The 19,756-nt window shown below is 32.4% G+C and overlaps 3 protein-coding genes across 3 annotated transcripts in view; 1 reads left to right on the plus strand and 2 right to left on the minus strand.

Moving 5' to 3' along the window:
* The first annotated feature begins 2,552 nt into the window (after positions 1–2,552).
* Positions 2,553–8,178, plus strand: LOC110996413. Its single transcript, XM_045633312.1, has 5 exons — positions 2,553–2,571; positions 3,493–3,589; positions 4,164–4,299; positions 7,053–7,409; positions 8,092–8,178. The coding sequence occupies exons 1-5, from the start codon at positions 2,553–2,555 to the stop codon at positions 8,176–8,178; spliced, it is 696 nt and encodes a 231-aa protein (XP_045489268.1).
* Positions 8,047–15,638, minus strand: LOC110996418 (hydroxyacid oxidase 1). Its single transcript, XM_022264068.2, has 9 exons — positions 15,461–15,638; positions 14,464–14,615; positions 13,128–13,248; positions 11,736–11,870; positions 11,089–11,217; positions 9,968–10,100; positions 9,346–9,465; positions 8,775–8,886; positions 8,047–8,283 (listed from the first exon to the last, which is right to left on the minus strand). Exons 1-9 carry the CDS (start codon positions 15,592–15,594, stop codon positions 8,216–8,218), a joined length of 1,104 nt encoding a protein of 367 aa, XP_022119760.2. The 5' UTR covers positions 15,595–15,638; the 3' UTR covers positions 8,047–8,215.
* Positions 15,639–16,233: 595 nt separating this feature from the next.
* The window catches only part of LOC110996430 (probable ubiquitin carboxyl-terminal hydrolase FAF), a 53,742-nt gene continuing 50,219 nt past the window's right edge, over positions 16,234–19,756 (minus strand). Inside the window, exon 50 of the mRNA XM_045633300.1 lies at positions 16,234–19,573. Within this exon, the coding sequence (XP_045489256.1) occupies positions 19,402–19,573 (172 nt within the window). The 3' untranslated portion in view covers positions 16,234–19,401. The remainder of the gene's footprint in view (positions 19,574–19,756) is intronic.

Here is a 19,756-nt window from a genome sequence, read left to right on the forward strand (position 1 = left end):
ACTTTCAGTGATTGACAATTGGTATTTGTTTGGTATGGAATGGCGTGTCAAAATGTCATAAGTCACAACAACAGTTAGCACAGATAAATAGCTAGATAGGTCAAATGTTATATATAAAAGTTGGTAGATAATAACTGCTGACACGATGTTTTCCTTTTAGTTATGATTTAATACTGTATTTGTATACAAAACAACAACATAGGTAAAACTTTTGATATTGTCACATTCAAAATAAAAAGATTAAGTTTTCGAGTAGAGTATTTTGAAAGAATTTTTGATACACACAGACTACATTATTCGGCGAGATTATCCTTATTGTATTCTGTGCTTCAAATATTTCCCGCGCAAAAAAAATAAAGCTTGTAACAATGAAGAATTTAAAAGAAGACTTGTGAATGTTTCTATAATGGAACGATCCCTCCGTAAAAATTTAAGTTATTACAGTAAAACTAAAAAGGTTCTTTTTTACTTTTAATGCGTTTAATTCTTCATTTTTCCAGTGCTACAAATATATTATCCTTAAAACTTTGTTGTAGAAAACACAAATTCAAGATGTTACTGAAAAAGAAATATATAAACTTTTGCTTTTATTAAGAGACTGCGAAACCAACTTACGAACACAAATTATCTTGGCGTTGGGGTCTATTTTATTGAAGAATGTAAGTCTTTTAAGTACTGATTAAGAAGCTAGATTATAAAACAGCAAAATCAAATGTAGTCGACAAAGTATTATATTATACTACGTACTATTAGTATATACTACTACAAATGTGATAAATACTTAAATTACCCTAATCCTTGGGATTGATTTGCAATTTGTTCAAACAATTTTTATTAAAAACTTGGCGATTGAAAAGAGTGGCGGAAAGTTTCTTGCCAGTTCCTCTTGCCCGCTCTACGCCCTTGACTTGCGAACTGGTAGTAAATGTTAATTATACAATTAACTTTTATTTTTGATGTTCATAAGTGTACTTGTTTACCTACATAAATAAAGATATTTTGAGTTTACTACTACTACTTTGAATTAATCGCATTTCAAGTATCAGGTTTCTTGTCTCAGTTTTTACTTAAAATATAATGAGTCGTAGTATTGCTATCAGCTACTCTCAACCCTGAGCTTGAGTTTGAGGTGTAGGCTTCTTCCACCATTGACACTCCCATAGATACATAGAAGATCAATCAGTGCAATACGAACCTATGACTTAAAACTTCTCTTTGATTATAGTTTGATTATTTTTTTTTTAGAATAAACAAAGCGAAATAATTATAAAACATGATCCATTATATGAAACATTATTAAAATGTTTGAACAAAGGACAAGAAATCGGATTGACGCTTCAGTTTATATCAGCATTGCTATACATAGATTCGACAGAAGGACCGACAAGGCGAAAATCTTTATATAAATATGCCCAGAACATGATAAGGATTAGTGGTTGTCTTTCTGCTCTGCGCAGTCTATTTGTGTCTATGATGGTACGGTAATTTAATTATCAGATTTCGTTTGAAAAGTTACGGTTTACGATATTTATTTATAAGAGCACAAAATTTTCCTCACTTGAGAATATATACTAATACATATATACGCTTATTAATTATACATAAGACTTGTTAGATAAAAAATAACAATAACATTTTTTTTTGGAGAGAATTACCACCTCGATATAGAACCTCCCCTATACCTCTACATGGACAAGATTTTTTAATAATGTATATATATATATATGTCACAGCCAACAAACTAGCTGTTAAATTAACAGCCTAGCCGTTTAACTAACGGCCTGAAAGATATTTAGCCAGTTGATCAAACAGTTAGGAAAATGACTTGGATCGATGATTTTTCATTACTTGCCTAGACTGATGACTGTTAATTTAAATTACCTTCGACGAACGAAACTGTCAATATGGCGTCGGCAAAACACAACATTGATGGTGTTTTCCAAATTTTCATGAAAAACAACAAGTACCTACAATGGAAGAGTGTAGTGACAATAATAATGTAAATTTGACTGAAGCAATTTAATTTAAAAGAAAATTTTGTATGTCATATGTTAAATCTTAGTTATTTCTGCAAAATTATAACTCTATCCTATGAATAACCTAAGCCAGCCAATTTATTAAATGTCGTTAATAACGCTGCGGCTGAATATCTTTCGGGCCGTTAATTAAACGGCTAGGCAGTTAATTGAACGGCTAATTAAGCTAGTTGGCTGCGACATAATAACGTTATCTTTAGCAACGAGAGATTTGGATTGCATTGTGCCGTTGTCTCGCTGATGTCTGTCTTGGTTGCGCCTTGAACCAGACCTTTTGTTCGGATCTTATCCCTGTGGTATGACTTTTTTATAATTAAGTATATAATAAAATGTAGGTTTTTTTTTAATTTCCTTGTATACCATAAGAGGAGTAGATAAATGGAGCAAAGTTGTAACACTATGGCAACCAAAAGGCCAAAAAAGGGGTAGGCAATTTAAAAGATGAATCCATGAAATCATGGAAATGGTTGGAGAGACCTGAAAGAGTTAATGTACAATAAAGAAAAATAGAGGACAATGGGGGAGGCCTTTGCCTGTATATATTTTTTACTTCTGATATAAGACTATACATAAATAAATATATGTATATCAAAATACAAGATAAAAATACATATACCGAAATTAAGATATACTTCCTATTACGTTAGTTTTGTGACAATTTTCCCATGTATTATAGATACTAACGAACCATGTGCAATACTAAAAACATGCGTGCCAAGGAAAATTTAAAGAAAAATATGCGTCCAAAGTATGCATATCCGAAGGGAAACTTCTTTGTAAATTAATTATTACTAACGTAAAAGCCCGATAGATTGTTATATACCAGTATATAATCACTCCATGTATTTGCATTTGTATATTCACACTGCATACCTAATGAATATAAACAAAAAAAAAGTTAGGCCTGTTCCTCAACATAGGATGTAAATACTTTTCTCTCTTCTTTGTCTTCGTATAAAAATATCGCTAAAAGTTAATGGCGATTAAAGGCAGGACTCATTGTTAATCGTAAAACCGACGAATCTTAATGATGCGTCACATCCATTGCGATGGGGTGACAGTTTTTACCGATTTATTATAATAAATCGCATTCGAATATAGTCGGATTAAGTGGAGCATACACTAAAAAAATAAAACGTTTATTTTGGAACATAGGATCATGATGGTATCACTTATTCCACGTCATTAAATTCGAGCCTGTTGGCATCCCTACTCATCGGCAAAGATGCATAATCATCATCATAATAATTTCAAACGACTGATTCCGTTTTCCGACCCAGGACCGGAGTAATACAATACTCAAACAATAAACAAAGTTTCTTTGTGTATAATGATGTAAATAAAATATGACATAATAAAATCACTTGCCCAATTTGAACGCATGGCTTCAAATCTTTTCGCTGAGACCAAGAATCTTATCGCATTTGTTTTTAGTGCATATCGTATTGTCGTCGAGATACATTCGTGGTAGTCTTCCTACAAAGCTTGTTAGAGGGACACGAAAAAAACAATCGTTTGTTTCATCTAAACGATGGGATGTCGATATTTACAAGGTAAAATTTAGAATTAGTCCTATACCTTATATACCTACCAATTCGCTAACTTTACTAGATCTTCACTTTGCCTTTTTCCAAATAATAAAATCTAGAAATCGAACCTATGTTATTTATTTTATTTACTACAACATTATCCTAACTATGCCAATGCGATAATGTCGAGAATTATGTTATAAAATATAAAAAAGTGCATATATAATATTAAACACATAATATACACAATATCGCTACTGTGCATTCATTCAGAGTTCTTTAGGTTAAACGTATTTTTTGAAAAAAAAATTGAAAAAAAAAACTTCATGAGTAATGAAAGTACTTTAATTAAGAGTGCAATGGGATTACCAACAATAATTGTAGCATATTTTCAAAAATATTATTAATTTTTAACAGGGTATATATATACGAAACGAAATAAAGAAATCGAAACTACATGAACCAACTCCAAAATTTCATCAAAATCCGTCGTTTTATTTACGCACATGATATTATGTAAAGTAGATATGTGTATGATTCTGTTTTTAGTTGAATAAATTCTTTCACTAACCTAACCTAACTTAATTATAAATTTTAGGGAATCGATATATAATACGCAATATTTACAATTATTGAACATAGTACTAGAAAATGTAACAGAAGAGTTTGTTACAATATTAAAAAATAATTTGTTCTCGGAATTGTACCAGCTACGTTTGAAAACAAGCTCCGAGGTATGTTTGTTTGTTTAAGGATTTATAGCAATTAAATTATAAAGAAATATATATGCAGTATAACATATACTTAAAAACATAAAATATTTTTATTTGACAATATAAAAAGTGTTATTGTGTCACACAAAACAGTCGCGTTCAAAAAAAGTCCTGTTAAAAATAAAGTTTTAATGGAAAAATATAATATGTGTTATTCCACATATGAAACAGTCTAAGATACATTGGAATCGCCTTTGTCGCAGTAAAGTAGTTAAATCAGAGAGATAATTGAATCTCTAGACTATTTATCAACACGCTGGCTTTCGGTCAGACAGATAGTTAAACGTTGTCGACGCTGCTTTATTGAAATCAAAATACTAGCGACTACATTGAATACCGATCTTTAATTAATTGTCTAGAGATTCAATTAACTATCTGCTTTAACTATTTTACTGCGACAGCCTTTGTATTTTTTGAGAAATCCACGCATTTTTGCATACAGGTACCTACATAATAAATGATTATATGGTGAATATTTTTTCGTTTGTTGTAGTCTAAATTTTTTGCTTTTTTTCCTGTTTATGAAATAGTTTGCTTAATATCCCACTGTATATAAGAAGTAGTAACTTCTGGCTACTCAGAGATAGTATAATTTGATATAAAAAATTAACGAAAGTAATATATGAACTTTGTGAATTGAAACGAAAACTTTACAGTTACTTGTATTGCGCAGAGGCTGCTAAGAGAGAGAGAGATATATATATATATATATATATGTTTTATATTATTGTATATGTAGTGGAAAAACAATTGGTTTACGATAACTAAAACACTTTTTTATGTCTTGGACACAGATCACTCACTGTTTTTTTATTTATTTATAAGTATCTATTCTTCTGTATCATACTTGCCATAACTCACAGATATCCAGATTGAACATTCTGATAAACGAGCTAGGATTGTATATCTATAGTCCCTCACGATTTGTTACATTTCCTTTAGTATTTATAATTTATGAATCTATGTATTTTTCGTTCTCTTCGTGTGTTATTCACACACACGTATCACATTAAATTTTGATTTTTATTTTGCTTATGTACCTATCAGTGTGCCAAGCGTTAGCAAGCATACATAAATAAATAAGTATATTTTTCTACTCATAGTAGAAGAAAATATTTATGCCTCTAACGAAAAATTATCAATCAAAGGAATATTATGTATTCTTTGAATTTTACAGATATCACAATGGGCGTCCATAATATTGTATACATACGAAAAAGGTATTTATTCTCGTTTAACATAGTACTTATATACACATTTTTATTTTTATTCACAGAACACTAATCAATTAGTAATAATTCTTAAAGCTTTCAATAAATATAATAGTGGTTTTTTTCCTTTACTAACAGTGGTTGTCTGGAAGAAATCGCTCTAAAGCGATAAGGCCGCCAGTTGCTTGTCATTAAATTATGTTTAATATTTTCCTTTTATGTAATGCAACGAAGTGTTAGTAAATAATAAATTAGTAAATCGACTATATCAATTAACATTAGATGATCTTGCACCTTTGCCGTCTGTAATAAAAAACAATGTTATAAAAAAAAGAAGTGGCCTGACAATTTCTATCATATAGCAATTATGCCACAGCCATCATACCACGGGAAACAAATGAACAACGGCATATCCAGGGGGGGGGGGTCATGACCCCCTGAGCTTGTTCCAGGACTTAGGTGGATCACCATTAAACATAATGATTTTATTTTAATATTTTGTCCCTATCCAGATTTTATGTACCTAGTTACATATTTTAAATATTTATTTAATTTAGGGCCTGTTTCACAATGTATGGATAAAGTGCCAAATAGCTATGCAACACATAAATTATTCGAAAGATAAAAGTTACAAATAAGATACTTCGAATTTCATGACGTTTAGCTATCTGACAGTCGTGAAACGCAAAAATATCTACTATTTATCATACCAATAAGTAACAAATAGCTTATTTGGAACTTATCCGGACATTGTGAAACAGGCCCTTAATATTATATAATAACGTTGTATAATGACAAACGTATAAGTTCCCGGCAACGCACTCTGGCATTGAGAGTGTCCATGGGCGGCGGTATCACTTAATTTCAGGTGAGCCTCCTGCCCGTTTGCCCCCTGTTCTATAAAAAAAAATACGACTGGATCCACCCTTGCTTAGAATTATGTTTTTACTTTTTTATCTATTTTTTTAATTCGTATATAATATCTATAGTTTATGCATAAAAATACTAACAAAAAATTTAGCTTTAGGTAAATACAGGGATAAACTTAAATGGGAGAATGTATCAACCCGGAATGAAGCAACGAAATCCTGTACAATTATTCATGATTTAAATGATGAACAAGATAGCGATAACACAGATGAACTGTTAAAAAATGTGTTCAGAGAAGTCGCAAATTATAATTACTACGAAAGACGAAATAATAATTTACGAAAATCCAATAATATCCCTCAAGCATTTTTCGCAAATAGGATAAAGAATCCAAAACCAAAAAAATCTATAGATCTTTCATTTTCTTGTCTTGTAAAATCATCTGTACACGAAAATTCATTTTTTCCCTATAAAAATGACGATAGTCTGATAAATAAATCGTCACCTATAAAAACCGACAATACATATGAATATACAAAATTTAATGATAGTGGTAATAATTTTAATCCCATAACCACATCCACGCCCAAAGATCGAACACTGTCAACAATAAAAAAAACAGACGAAAAAAGAAAAATTACTAAACGTACTAAAAAAAACAAACCAAATAAAGTCGATCGTTCGCTTGGTACAAAATTTCTCAACGTTGTCAATAGTTCGTGTACTACAATTATTAAAAGCATAAAAAATGTGTTCACACGAAACACATCAGTGAAACAAAACGCAAATGAAACATGCGGAAGTTTCACGGAATATATGAGAATTAGAGATCAATATTTAAATATAAGTAAAAGTTCGTCAGATGTAAAATCTTGTATGACCTGCAATGATACACAGCTACTTAAAGAAAAATTGCTATCTGATGATCGCTTGAAAGTTACCGTAAAGAAGCTAAAACATGGCATTAACTTGTTCGGCTGCGATTTCAAGGTATTTTATAAATTGGCAAGCGACTGTTTGTAGTATATTTATATTTTGTTTGTATTGAAAAATGAATGACAGTACTATGGTATCCATTAGTACTGATTGAACGACTACCTTAAGGTTGAAATTCAAATTCATTCATTCATTCATTCATTTAGGTAACACAGTGTACACTTATGAACGTCAACAAAGAAAAATATAGTATTGTCTTTGATTAACAGAGCTTTTTCACATTCAAAGAAAACACCTTTTAAAATTTTAAAAATACATATCTTCAATCCGGTAATAAAGTGTTTTCTTTAAAAGACATACATATCAATTGCTTCTAATTTTACATTTACTGCCAGTTCTCAAATCAAGGGCGTAGAACGGAAGAGAAGAGCTGGCAATAAACTCTCCGCCACTCTTTTTAATCGCAAAGATTTTGTTTTACACATTGTTTGTGCTAGGAGCTGCAACCATTACACCATGTTCCAAATGAGATCTTAAGTACATATTTAGTAGTTAATTAATAATCTATAAATAAATAAAAACTAAGATTTGTCGTCTATCAGCAGTAGGCATAATGAAATAGGAGCACGCACTTACATTCTCGTGGAAACAACACTAATGTTAATAATACATATTTGTTAAAAAAAGCCATTTTTAATAAAAACCATTTTATTTACAACTACCCTCTTATTTACAGAAAATATCTAAAACATTTTGGCCACACGAACAATGCATGACACCGGCTGTACTTTATAATTTATACCGGAAGCTCATAGTAAAATAAATAATTAAAGAATCTGTGTTTTTGTTCTACCCTCATATCAGAGTCTGCTGTAAGCCGATTCATGTCGAACCATGTCTCGAGTTATATCGTCTACGGTGGGTGTTCCTGAAAAATGCAAGATTTAGGTCAAATATAGAAACGTCTTGTCTATGCTATATAATATGGCGACTACCTTCAAATATTCATATAGATATTCAAGTTTTTACGACCCTGAAACATTATACAATAAACAATTTTATGTGTATATATATTGTAAATAAAAATGGGTGTCTATGCGACTCCTGTCTTTTTGGGCGTCCCGCAGGCTCGTTTGCAATTATTAATTGCAATTGTTATGTAAAAAATATATAACCAATGTAGCCGGGGCGTATTTCCTGACGCGTAGCACGTCATTCGTGAAATAGTGTATTGGAAGCAAGGACATGTATAATTTTGTGAGATAAAAAGTCACTGGATATGATGACAGGGGAGTAAATAAATAAAAAAAATTCTAAATGTTAAATTGTTTTGATAGATTATTAGTTTGCAATTATTTCTACCATGCTAATTTGGATGATGAACTATCTTTATAAGAAAACATTAAAGCTAAGTAATACCCGCTATTTGTAATGTATATTCCAACTCCTTCCTTAAAATACCGAGCATTTTTCTAACACCCGCCTCTCCTCCTACTGTTAGCCCCCACAGCGCCGGTCGTCCTACAAAGACCTAGAAATACAAATAAACAATATTTTTGTAAAATCCGCACAAAATAACTACGCAAACAAATCCCAAAAATCTCTAGCAATGGCGGATTTACCAGCAGGCTGACTAGGTCCAGCCTAGGATGGCACATTTTTTAGGCGGCAAATTGCAGGAGTAAATTTTTTTTTTCACCTTTAAGAGTGCGTCCATATCGGCGCACGAATAAAATTGCACAAGCGCGGCTCATTCGCCAGATGTGGACGCACCCTTAGAAATCAAATAGATTTTGACGTTTTCTGATGTTTTACAGATATAAGTTTTGCTAATGATTGTCACTTGTCATTGTACATTTGGTATAGCTAACTTCCTATATAATATGATCTAGAAAAATCTACTGCTGTGTATACTATGTATACTTATGTGTAATAGTGTAATAGAATATTATGTATAATCCGAATTTGTAGGAAAAACAAAATTTATTACCATTTTAGCACCAAGTGCCAGGGCTTTATATATATCTGTGCCACTCGATACACCTCCATCAAGGTATACTTCGACGTTGTAATTCTTCACTGCTTCTATCACTTCTGGAAGCGCCTCAATCTAAAAATACAAGGATTAGTTTAAGACTCTAATTTTTATTTAATTGTCGTTTTATCTAATAACTCATTCTTCTCTTTATTCATATTAATTTAACGTGGCAAAAGTTACGAATCATATAATAGTATCTTTAATCCTGTGTCTTTAAAAAATGTCTTTGAATTAGTCTTGTATGGTGTACCTAATCTTTTAATATGGTGGCCTCCGGTCTAAATTAAAAACTGTTTAGAAATATTATTAAACTGCATGTGAGCACATAATAGTCAATAGCATATACCCAAAACTTAGTTATGATGGTAATACCACTTTATACATTAAAATACAAAAGAAAAAAAAAGTAAAAAAAGCTAAGACATAAACGGACTAACTTCTACAAGCAGAATTATCCAGAATTCGCAGTATAGTTTTTTACATAACTCCATTTTTATTGACAAGTCTAATTTTATAATTCATTTATCTGTACCGTACTCAAAATGCTACTTCAGACACCATCAGGATACCATACCGTAGCAGGGACTCCATCAAGCTGCCTGGCGCCATGATTGGAGACCAGAATTCCAGAGCAACCGGCTTCAACAGCTTTAACGGCGTCATCACCACGTAATATTCCTTTAGCGACGATGGGCAATTTTGTAATGCTGCAGAAAATATATAAAAAATATGTTAAGAAAATAAGTCTCAATCGACCAAAGGAAAGGAAGAGATTGCCGTCAACTATTTTTTTGTTCTAAACAGTTCTGTTCGTATAAAATCTTTGATTCAGCTCAGACTGCTAACAGTCTTGATCAGTGTCAGGCTGCCAAATTCCAATAGAGAGACATTCTGGGCTTAAAAGCTAATGAGAGCTTATGGTTATAGCAAGAGCTAAGTCAAATTTTTACTATTATTTGATTCATTTAATGTGAATCAGAACACTTAATCTCCGAAGCTTCCCCAGCTTTATAAAACAGGGCGGAATGGCGCGTTGTGAATCGCAAATCCGCATTGTTCGTGGCCATGGAGGATCGTGGTTTCAACGGATGATCGCATGGTAGTATGCGGACAATTCAAATTATGCCTCGGCCGATTGCATGTGGCCTTAGGTTTAGTGGGTATGCACAGCATCGAATCCCAGATCTTCACCATATGCCGTGGGAGGGTATGCGTAATTGGCATCATGAGAAACAAATCCAGTGTTTTTAATACATATGTCTTCACTAAGACACCATGGAACATTACGATATAGTCACTATTACTGGTACAGCCCCCTGGCAGCCGTAAGTCCATACAGGTTTCAGGACTTGTTTGTAGATCAATAATTTATTTTGTAACCAATTTTAAAGGAGATATTACACAACAATTTAGTGTAACGGAGATCCAATTCTTACCGTTTCTTCTTGAGTTTGGTGTTCACCGTCATACCTAGGTACTTATCAATATATACTGGCAGGTGTTACAAATTATCTATCACAAAAATTCTTTCTGGATGTAAATCCAGTGAGTTTGATTTTTTTTTCTGGTAAAATAAGTATAGCTATCACCGATTGGAGAACAGTAGGTAGATAGGTTATTGAACATATTCGATATGCCAATTGAGTAAGCGCAATAAAATTAGCTTAGTGGCCAACTTGTAAAATGTAAATCTACCTTTTCAGCCATTTAACTTCGTCCCAAGTTAATGTTTTGTCAAATAAGTTGTTAACGTAATGACTTAAGCCGCTACCTTCTCCTGTGCTGTGAATCTTCGTCGATAAATGTCCTTCAAAATTGGCTAATCTGGAAAGATTTTATGAGAAACAGTTGTCAAAATTAGGCAAATATGTTAACGGAATTTGGTTTATATAAAAGTGCTCTTGAGCCAAAAAAAATTATTCATTGGATTATTATAGAACATTCTAGTATCTAGGTGTAAAGTAATATAATTTTCTGTAGTTATATATTTCTATAGTGGATCAGTTTTCTACTAGATTTGATGGTTACAAACTAACTGGACGGATTCTTGTATATAGCCACCAATCCATTTTTTTTCTAAATAAACTAACTGAATGACAAAGACATTACCAGGTTTAATACAGCCGGCGATGTCTTTGTCGTTTAGTTGGTACATACATATGTATTAAGTTTAACATATGCATAAGACTCGAAACTCGTATTGTTTTGATATTATGACTCTAAGTTCTATTCTTATACTCAAAAATCGACATAACAATAAAAAAATAACAAATATTAAATATACAGTAAATTACCACGCATTAGGAATCGAAAAGCTACGTTAAATTATACATAATACTTACTTTAAGTGACGAGGTAGTGTGAATTTATTTCTAACATCAGCCCTTCTTAAACCGAATATCGGAGTATCGACAGTTAGAGCGATTGCTTTAAATCCAGCCTTTTCAGCTCTCATCACAAGTCGCTTAGTGACTTCCCTGAAAAGTAAATTATTTAACAGACTCGTAAATTACCAAACAATAATCAATAATTAAATTATTTCGTTTCGTCACAACATTTTGTAATTCTTTTCTCGGTAAAAGCACACGCGGGGAGAAGAGGGAACGAAAGAGCGGACCAGTTGGCCAAAGAAGCCACTAACACAAAGCGGAGGCCAGTCTACGACCGCTGCCCGCTATCATACATTAAAAAATTAATACGCGCAGGCACGGTGCGGGAATGGGTCAAGAGACAGTCCGAAGAAACAACCGGGGCGACAACTAGGATGTTCTTGCCCGACCCAGAAGCTGCGTACAAAATCGCAAGGACCAAAGGGTTTAACCCTATAATGACCCAAATTTTGACAGGGCATGGAGCCTTCGCGGAATACCTCCACCGTTTCAAAATAAAAACGAGTCCCGCATGTGAATGCGACGAAAACACAATACAAACGGTGGAGCATCTCCTAGTGGAGTGCCCCATATTCACCATTCAAAGGTACGATCTGGAGCAGACCGTGGGGATGCGGATGACACGCAATGTGCTGCCCGACATCCTTGCGGGGCACAGGACGGCCCTGGAAAAATTTTGCGAGCGGATTCTGCGGAGGACGGGAATATTCAACGGCGCCCGGAATATTGCTACGCCCTGTAATTAATTCAAAATGACCAAAATGCTAAATTTTTATGAAAGTATGTAAAGTGAATGTAAATAAACAAAGAAAATAAATATACAATTTAAATAAAGAAAACTACTACACTATACTAGGAAATGTAAAATGTTAAGTAAATGTGAATGCATAAAGCTGCTGTAAGAAACACAATATAATATAACATAACAATATTAAAATAAAAATAAAAAATTGAATGAACAAAATAAATACAGCAAAAAAGGACCCTGATAAGCAAAAGTCAGGGGTGGGTTCGCAGCTCCAAAAAAAAAAAAAAAAAAAAATCTAATATGTAAATAAATAATACTGTTTAAGGAAATTCAAGTTATTGATAGAATTAGTAAACCATTGTGCAAACCTAATCAAATTAAAATTGTAATGTGTATACATATTATATTATCTACGCTTCCTTTATACTAGCTACGCACATATATTTCTTAGATCCATTTACTAATTAAAAAGTAATGTTTTTAATTTTTATTTACCATGCCATTTACAAAGTATTACATATACATGTTTGTCAAATGTATAAAATAACATTATACCGAACTATTATGAGAATTATAAGAAATTTCATATTTTTTACCTGTCGTTATAAATGTACAGTTGAAACCATTTTACAGCATTAGGACCGGCCTCAGCCACTTCTTCAATGGAGCTAGTTGATATTGTACTCAGAGTATATATAACACCTTCGGCTTGTGCAGCTAAAATAAAAATTTGGCTATAATTAAGATTAATCTGGTACTACGATAGGGTAAAATATACATAGCTACTCATCAATTGAACAAGACTATGATTTGTATATATATTATCTATCTAAATAAAAATAAATTGCAAAATATGTCGTTGAACGCAAACATGGAAGACGACTAGACCAACTCAATGTACCTATTACTTAAACTCTGTTCATAATAAATGGGAAAGAAAGCGCATTATAATAACGAATAAGCCCGAATGTGCTGTTTTGAGACATTGGGTTCATATACATGCTCATGTACCGGGTGTCTCTAATCAACGTAGACTAATGAATTAAATATCTTTAATAATTTTACTAACATAGTTATAAGTTTTACTATACTAACAACATATGGACTTATTAATTGGTCTGAAATAAATGATTTTATTTATTTTATTATATATTTACGTCATACATCAAAAACCGGAAATAATATTTCCAATTTATTAAAGTGAAACTTCTAATGCGACTAGGTTGCGTTAAATGTTTAACGCTCCTGGGGATGGGAATAGAAAGAGATAGAGACAATGAACATTACTTTTGTCGTTAATCACATTACGAAGTTTCACTTGTTCTGCGTGGAAGGACTCCACGCACTATTTTTTTTATTTAAAAATTATTGGTTTTGTCCTGTGTGTGACTAACATCTATATCCTTCCAGCAGGTAGATCATCAGTTTCCTCACGATGTCTTTTCTTCAGCATATTAGCAAAAAATAAATTGCGCATTGTACAGACGACGTTGAGTTGTGAACTATGACTGCTGATTGGCTATATATGAACTACTAGCAGACTCGGCCAAGCGTTGCTGTGGCTAAGGTTTTTGTTATATTACATAGTAGTAAACTATTCAAGGGAAACGGTAGGAGAACTTATGTGGAACGTTGGTACTTTTAACACAGCGCCATCTGTTAGTTTCAAATGATCAACAAATATTTGGAACTGTACCCGACATCTGTTACAATATTTTGGAGTTAACAGATGATTGTGACTGTCAATTAATTATGGACAAATAATTTGCAATTTTAAAAAAAATTACGACAATAATTAAAGATCTAAGCTATCCTATCTCTTAAGTTGGACCAGACTGCCAATGTGCCGATTTAATTTAAAATCGGTTAAGTAGTTTAGGAGTCCATCGCGGACAAACATCGTGACAGGAGATTTATATATATTAAGATAACCTTTAACATTAGCTGTCTCCCCATCAGGATGTGCCATACGCTGCATTGCGGTCGGTGATATTCCCACTGGCATTGAGACTCTCTCTCCTAAAATAGTTGTCTGCAGATCGAAGTGCGTTATACCAACGAGACATTTTGGTCTTATACGGAGTCTAAAAATGATAGTTATTATTGTATGTAGACTTGTGTTTTTTAAAATAATCGTGTCTAGTGCAAGCCTTGATTATCGGTTTGTCTCCTGAAGTAATTAGTTTTCGTAGAGTTGGGTAGTAGAGTTTTTAATGCATTATGGATTACAAGATAAATGACGATCAGGCTGATGCTACTTAATACCAGCTTTGCATTTAATATATAACCGGAGACAATAAAATTTAATATAAACTATGTAATTAAATATATATCAATTAAAAGTCCTCATCTAAAGATTGCATTGTTCCCAGTTTACCTTATTATTAATGTTAAACTTCGAAAAATTATAACTTTAGTTTTCATCTGATTTTTGAAAAGAGCAATATGGCTTTTCAAAAACTTGTTTAGCTTTACGTTTGTTACATTAGTAACTGATGCACACTGGACATGTAGCACAATTTAAAGAATTCTTTAAATTTTAATTGATAATCCGCGGTTTATCCACTTATAAGACTATCAAATGAAAAAAAAATTGATAAAAAAGTGGTGTGCCGTTATTTAATCAATTACCATCTAAAATTCGCAATATTATTATTATTTCAAAATATTGAAATTGCTTAAAATATATATGTTAGAATGGATATGGTAGACTAAAATTGGGACGGCTAATGGCGACGTGTATGTCGCTCGTATGTATATTAATTTCTCATGTAAAAACATTTTTGTAACGAGAAATAAAGTTCTTTAAACATTAAGAATTACTTACTCAACCTTTTGGGAAGCAATAATTTTACTTTTAGATAAAAAGAAAATATTAGACAGTCTTTATTCAGATTTCAGAGGATTTAATGGTTTATTACATAATTACCTTTGAAAGGCGTTTTTATTTTCTCCTAACGTAAATTCATCTGTCGCACCACTTTTATAATAATCCTTGGCAGCCTTCGGGAGTAATGCAGTGGCTGCATCTTCCAAATCTTTAATACTAATATATTTTTCCATTTCAGAAATGGACTATTTACTTTAAGATGTTTAACTTAAGTGACGCATTTATAGCGATAAGGCCATTAATTACTTATCAAACAAATAGGTCAAAAGTCGTTATTTCGATAGGAAAAATTGCAAACTAAAATCGTAATCATTACATAACTCTTGTATAATAATTAGAACGTAATGAGAATAGTAGATTGAATGTTCTGTATTGCAAGGTTGATGCATGTTGTGTGGCTTTATAAAACCACGGTAAAAGTGAAACTTTTTTTCACATATAGACATTTAACTAAACATTTTTGGAATATTCCATTAAGGGTATAAAATCGCTTTATCAATCTTAATTTTATCCTTGGAAAATTGGAATGATAATGGTACTAATAAAAGTAGACTAAGTCTCCAACTAATATTTTAAGATTATCATATGATTGGAATCTCTTCGAAGTGGCAGTGTTCGAAGTGGCTGGCTAATTGTGGTCCCTCCCGCTCCCAAATTAGGCCATTAGATACCCAAAATATAGAGATTGTTGAAGACTTGATGTCTTTAGTGACCTTCCACATTTCACATCCACAAATCAAGATTCGACTTTAGATCCAAACATTTGAATCTTGCAATAATATTTCAAATGGGTTAAAATAAAAAACACGTAATAAATTTCAAAATTTATTTTTCGATTTTAATAATATTTGTATGAATGCCAACGCATCCTTGATGTCACATGCTTTTCCTTAAATATTTGCCATAGAAACGTTACTATATAAAACTCAACCGATCTTATAACAAATCTATTAAATACAATATTACATAAGCACACCATGCTTATTTAAGTCCATTTTAGGAATACTTAAGTTTAAAATAATCATGATGGCTGTTTTACAGTTGACGTGAAATCGCTGTGAAACAAAATGTTAATAGAGACGCGCCGTATAACCGAGTAACCGGTTATCCGGTTACCCGAGTATTGCCCGGTTTTATAGCCTGAAGCGAGTGGTGTAATTTAATGTATTATATGCAAGAAACACGTTGATTCTAATCGACTCATGTATAGATATTTACATAATTACCAGACTAATCTAGTTAAGTTTATTTACGAGTAAAGATTAGCCGAGTTATCCGATCAAGTGTACCGAGCAATGGCGCATCCCTATATGGTTCCGTATTTACATTGGCAGTATAAATCGTACGCACTTTTCATCACCTATCTAACCCTAATCGATCACATTTTAAATTTTGTTAAAATAACGCGAATATAAAAGATACAAAACATTACTGTCACTAAGCTATGAGAAAGAGGGCCGATATAACCCATAAACCCATCTTTGGTAATCAATCCATGCACCATTCACGTTCCTTCATAAACTAAGCGATTAATTTTCAAAATCCTTAATCTAGCGAAGCGAAAATAAATGTTCTACAAAGTGTGCAAGATGAGCAAAAATTAATTCAGACTTCATACACTGAAAAAAGAAACTCAAAATGCATATCCGTTTACTGTTAAGTCCTCGATTTCCCAGATATCGAGTGAATCCGGAAACTTTTCTATACAGAAAAAAAATATACAATCTTCACGAAATATAAAAATAAATAACATATATTACAAGCAGAACAGTGGCAACATTTGTTAGACTAGTGATTTAAATACTATATCTACATTTACTAAACACGTGTTAATAAGTTAGCGATAGATTCACGATTACCGCATTGTAGAGTTCGTCTTAGGCCACTACACAATCGCGATCGCGCGTAAACTCAACATTAAATATCGCTTTTGTTATTCAGTTAATGTTAACCGGCGTTATTGGTGCTAATTCCGCATTAATTAATGTAGGTTAAAAGAGATCCTAAACTCATAACTATTAACTGAACAGTTACTTCTGTTATTAATAGTTCGGTGTCTAATAGACTTCCTACATAAATATGATGGAAACTTCATATTGACTTGACAAGAAAGTCTGTATACGTACAAATATACGTTTAAAAACTTGTAGCGTACAAGTATACGTTTAAATATCCGTAAAAATAGTTTTGTTATGCTTCTTTAATAGACTTCCTACATAAATATGATGGAAACTTAATATTGACTTAACAAGACTGTATACGTACAAGTATACGTTTAAAAACTTGTAACGTACAAGTATACGCTTAAATACCATCCGTAAAAATAGTTTAGTTATACTTCTTTATAATTACCACAATTATTTAATAATATATAATTAAAATACGCCTCGCTTATAATAAAACGCATAATAATTTACTTATCAACTAATTTAGCATTGTAATACTATAATTTTGTTCGCGAAACCAAATAACATTGCTATGAATGTATGAACCAAAAAAAACTAATTTTAATAACACAATATGCCTTGTACTGTAGAATAAATATTTTTGTTAATACTTTAACTCGCGTATATTAAATAAATAAATATTAAACGATTCGATTTTAAATTCTTAAGTCTTGCTTCGTTGAAATGACTCAAAAAATTACCGGCCAAGCCGATAACACTAATTAAGGAAAATGTTTTAATACGACCATGTTTAATACAATTACGACTTAACCAACAAATCGTTTCCAGCTATCTTTATAATTGATATTCTATAGTATAGCAACTTGAACGACGATCGATTATTACCAGAAAATTTGTTTAGTAATTAAAAGTACCAACTAGAAAACTGTTTGAATTTTGATATTTAGATTTATTATTATTCGCGGCGTGAAACAAGACTAAACCAAATCGACTTTTGCGCATGTGCTTAATACGTTTCCATCACTGTTATTCGTAGATATACCTTTACTTAACGAATATGAAATTAATTTAACACTTCTATATCAATAGAAATATTATTGTTTGTTTGTCATTAGCTTTGTAATTCAAGATTTTTGTTCTGATCACCTACTTGTCAAGTAATTGACAAAACAAAAAGCAGTAGCGCCAACATTTGAGGTCTGGGCCTCAGATGTCAGCATGTTTCGCGATCATTTGATTTTTAAATAGGTATGTAGGTGATCAGCCCTATGTGTCCGACTTTTGAAGTCTAAAATATACCGGTTTTCTTCAATGTTCGTGTGTTAAATGCGATAACATTAATATTGATACGGAAATTAAAAAAAAAACTTAAAATTAAGCGATTTAAGTGTCGAGTATCAAAATATTCTTAACAAATGCCCTTCAAGACGAACTTTACACGTTCATAACATCACAGAACAAATAGAGCGATGCGCGTGCTCACCATAATCTTCTCTAGTCTATGATTCAGAGACAAGTCCAAGTACGAACAACGACAACGTCAAATGGGAACTGTCATTTTTGACAGATCCGACAGTTCGACATTCAAAATTCGAACGAATTCTTTAAGCTCAACTAATCACGTACCACTATCTATATGGCAGTACTCAAGACTAGATTGTCTCACGCGACAACTTCAATTTTATAAGGCCGTCAGCGCACCCGCGTCACTAATATACCACATGCGATTATCACCTTACAGCTAAACGTATTACATTTCATAATTGAATTTCTATAAATTTTGCATACATACATACTTTAAAAATATTTAAGAAATTTTAAAAATGAGATTTTTTTAATACAGACAGACATTTCATATCACAAAATAACTAAAATTCTTCACCAAACTGTTCACTGAAAGTTGTCAATACAAAGCAACGCGCATCGCAAACAAAAAAATCGCTAAACGGGTAATGGGGAAATTCCATGAGCCAACAATAATACATTATAAACGCACCTTAACACGAAGCAACAAAGACAATCAAAATATCAAACAAAGTCCTATCGCTGATGGTGAGTGTATGGGGGACTAGTTCAATGAGGGGGCAGAGGGTCAGGGGGCGCGAGGACCAGCGGAGGCCGTCGGTCTTCGGGCTCTTCCTCCCCGCTTTCGCCCCCTTCGGCTGAGCCCCCAGAGTTGACGGAGCCGTCTCGGTCACGGCTCTCCTCTTCATCGTCTTCCTCTTCGGGGCACAGTTGGTAGGCTCTGAAAGATTGTTAATTTTAATTGTTATATTATTACAAAATAAATAAATATACGTCATCAACATCTATCAATGCTCAGACTAAATTTTAATTCTGTATAAAAAAAATCAGTGGCGCTACAACATCTTTAGGTCTTGACCTCAGATTTCTGAATCTGTTTCATGATCATTTTTTGAATCTAATA

Source organism: Pieris rapae, chromosome 23 (assembly GCF_905147795.1).
Source record: "Pieris rapae chromosome 23, ilPieRapa1.1, whole genome shotgun sequence".
Taxonomy (NCBI): Eukaryota; Metazoa; Arthropoda; class Insecta; order Lepidoptera; family Pieridae; genus Pieris; species Pieris rapae.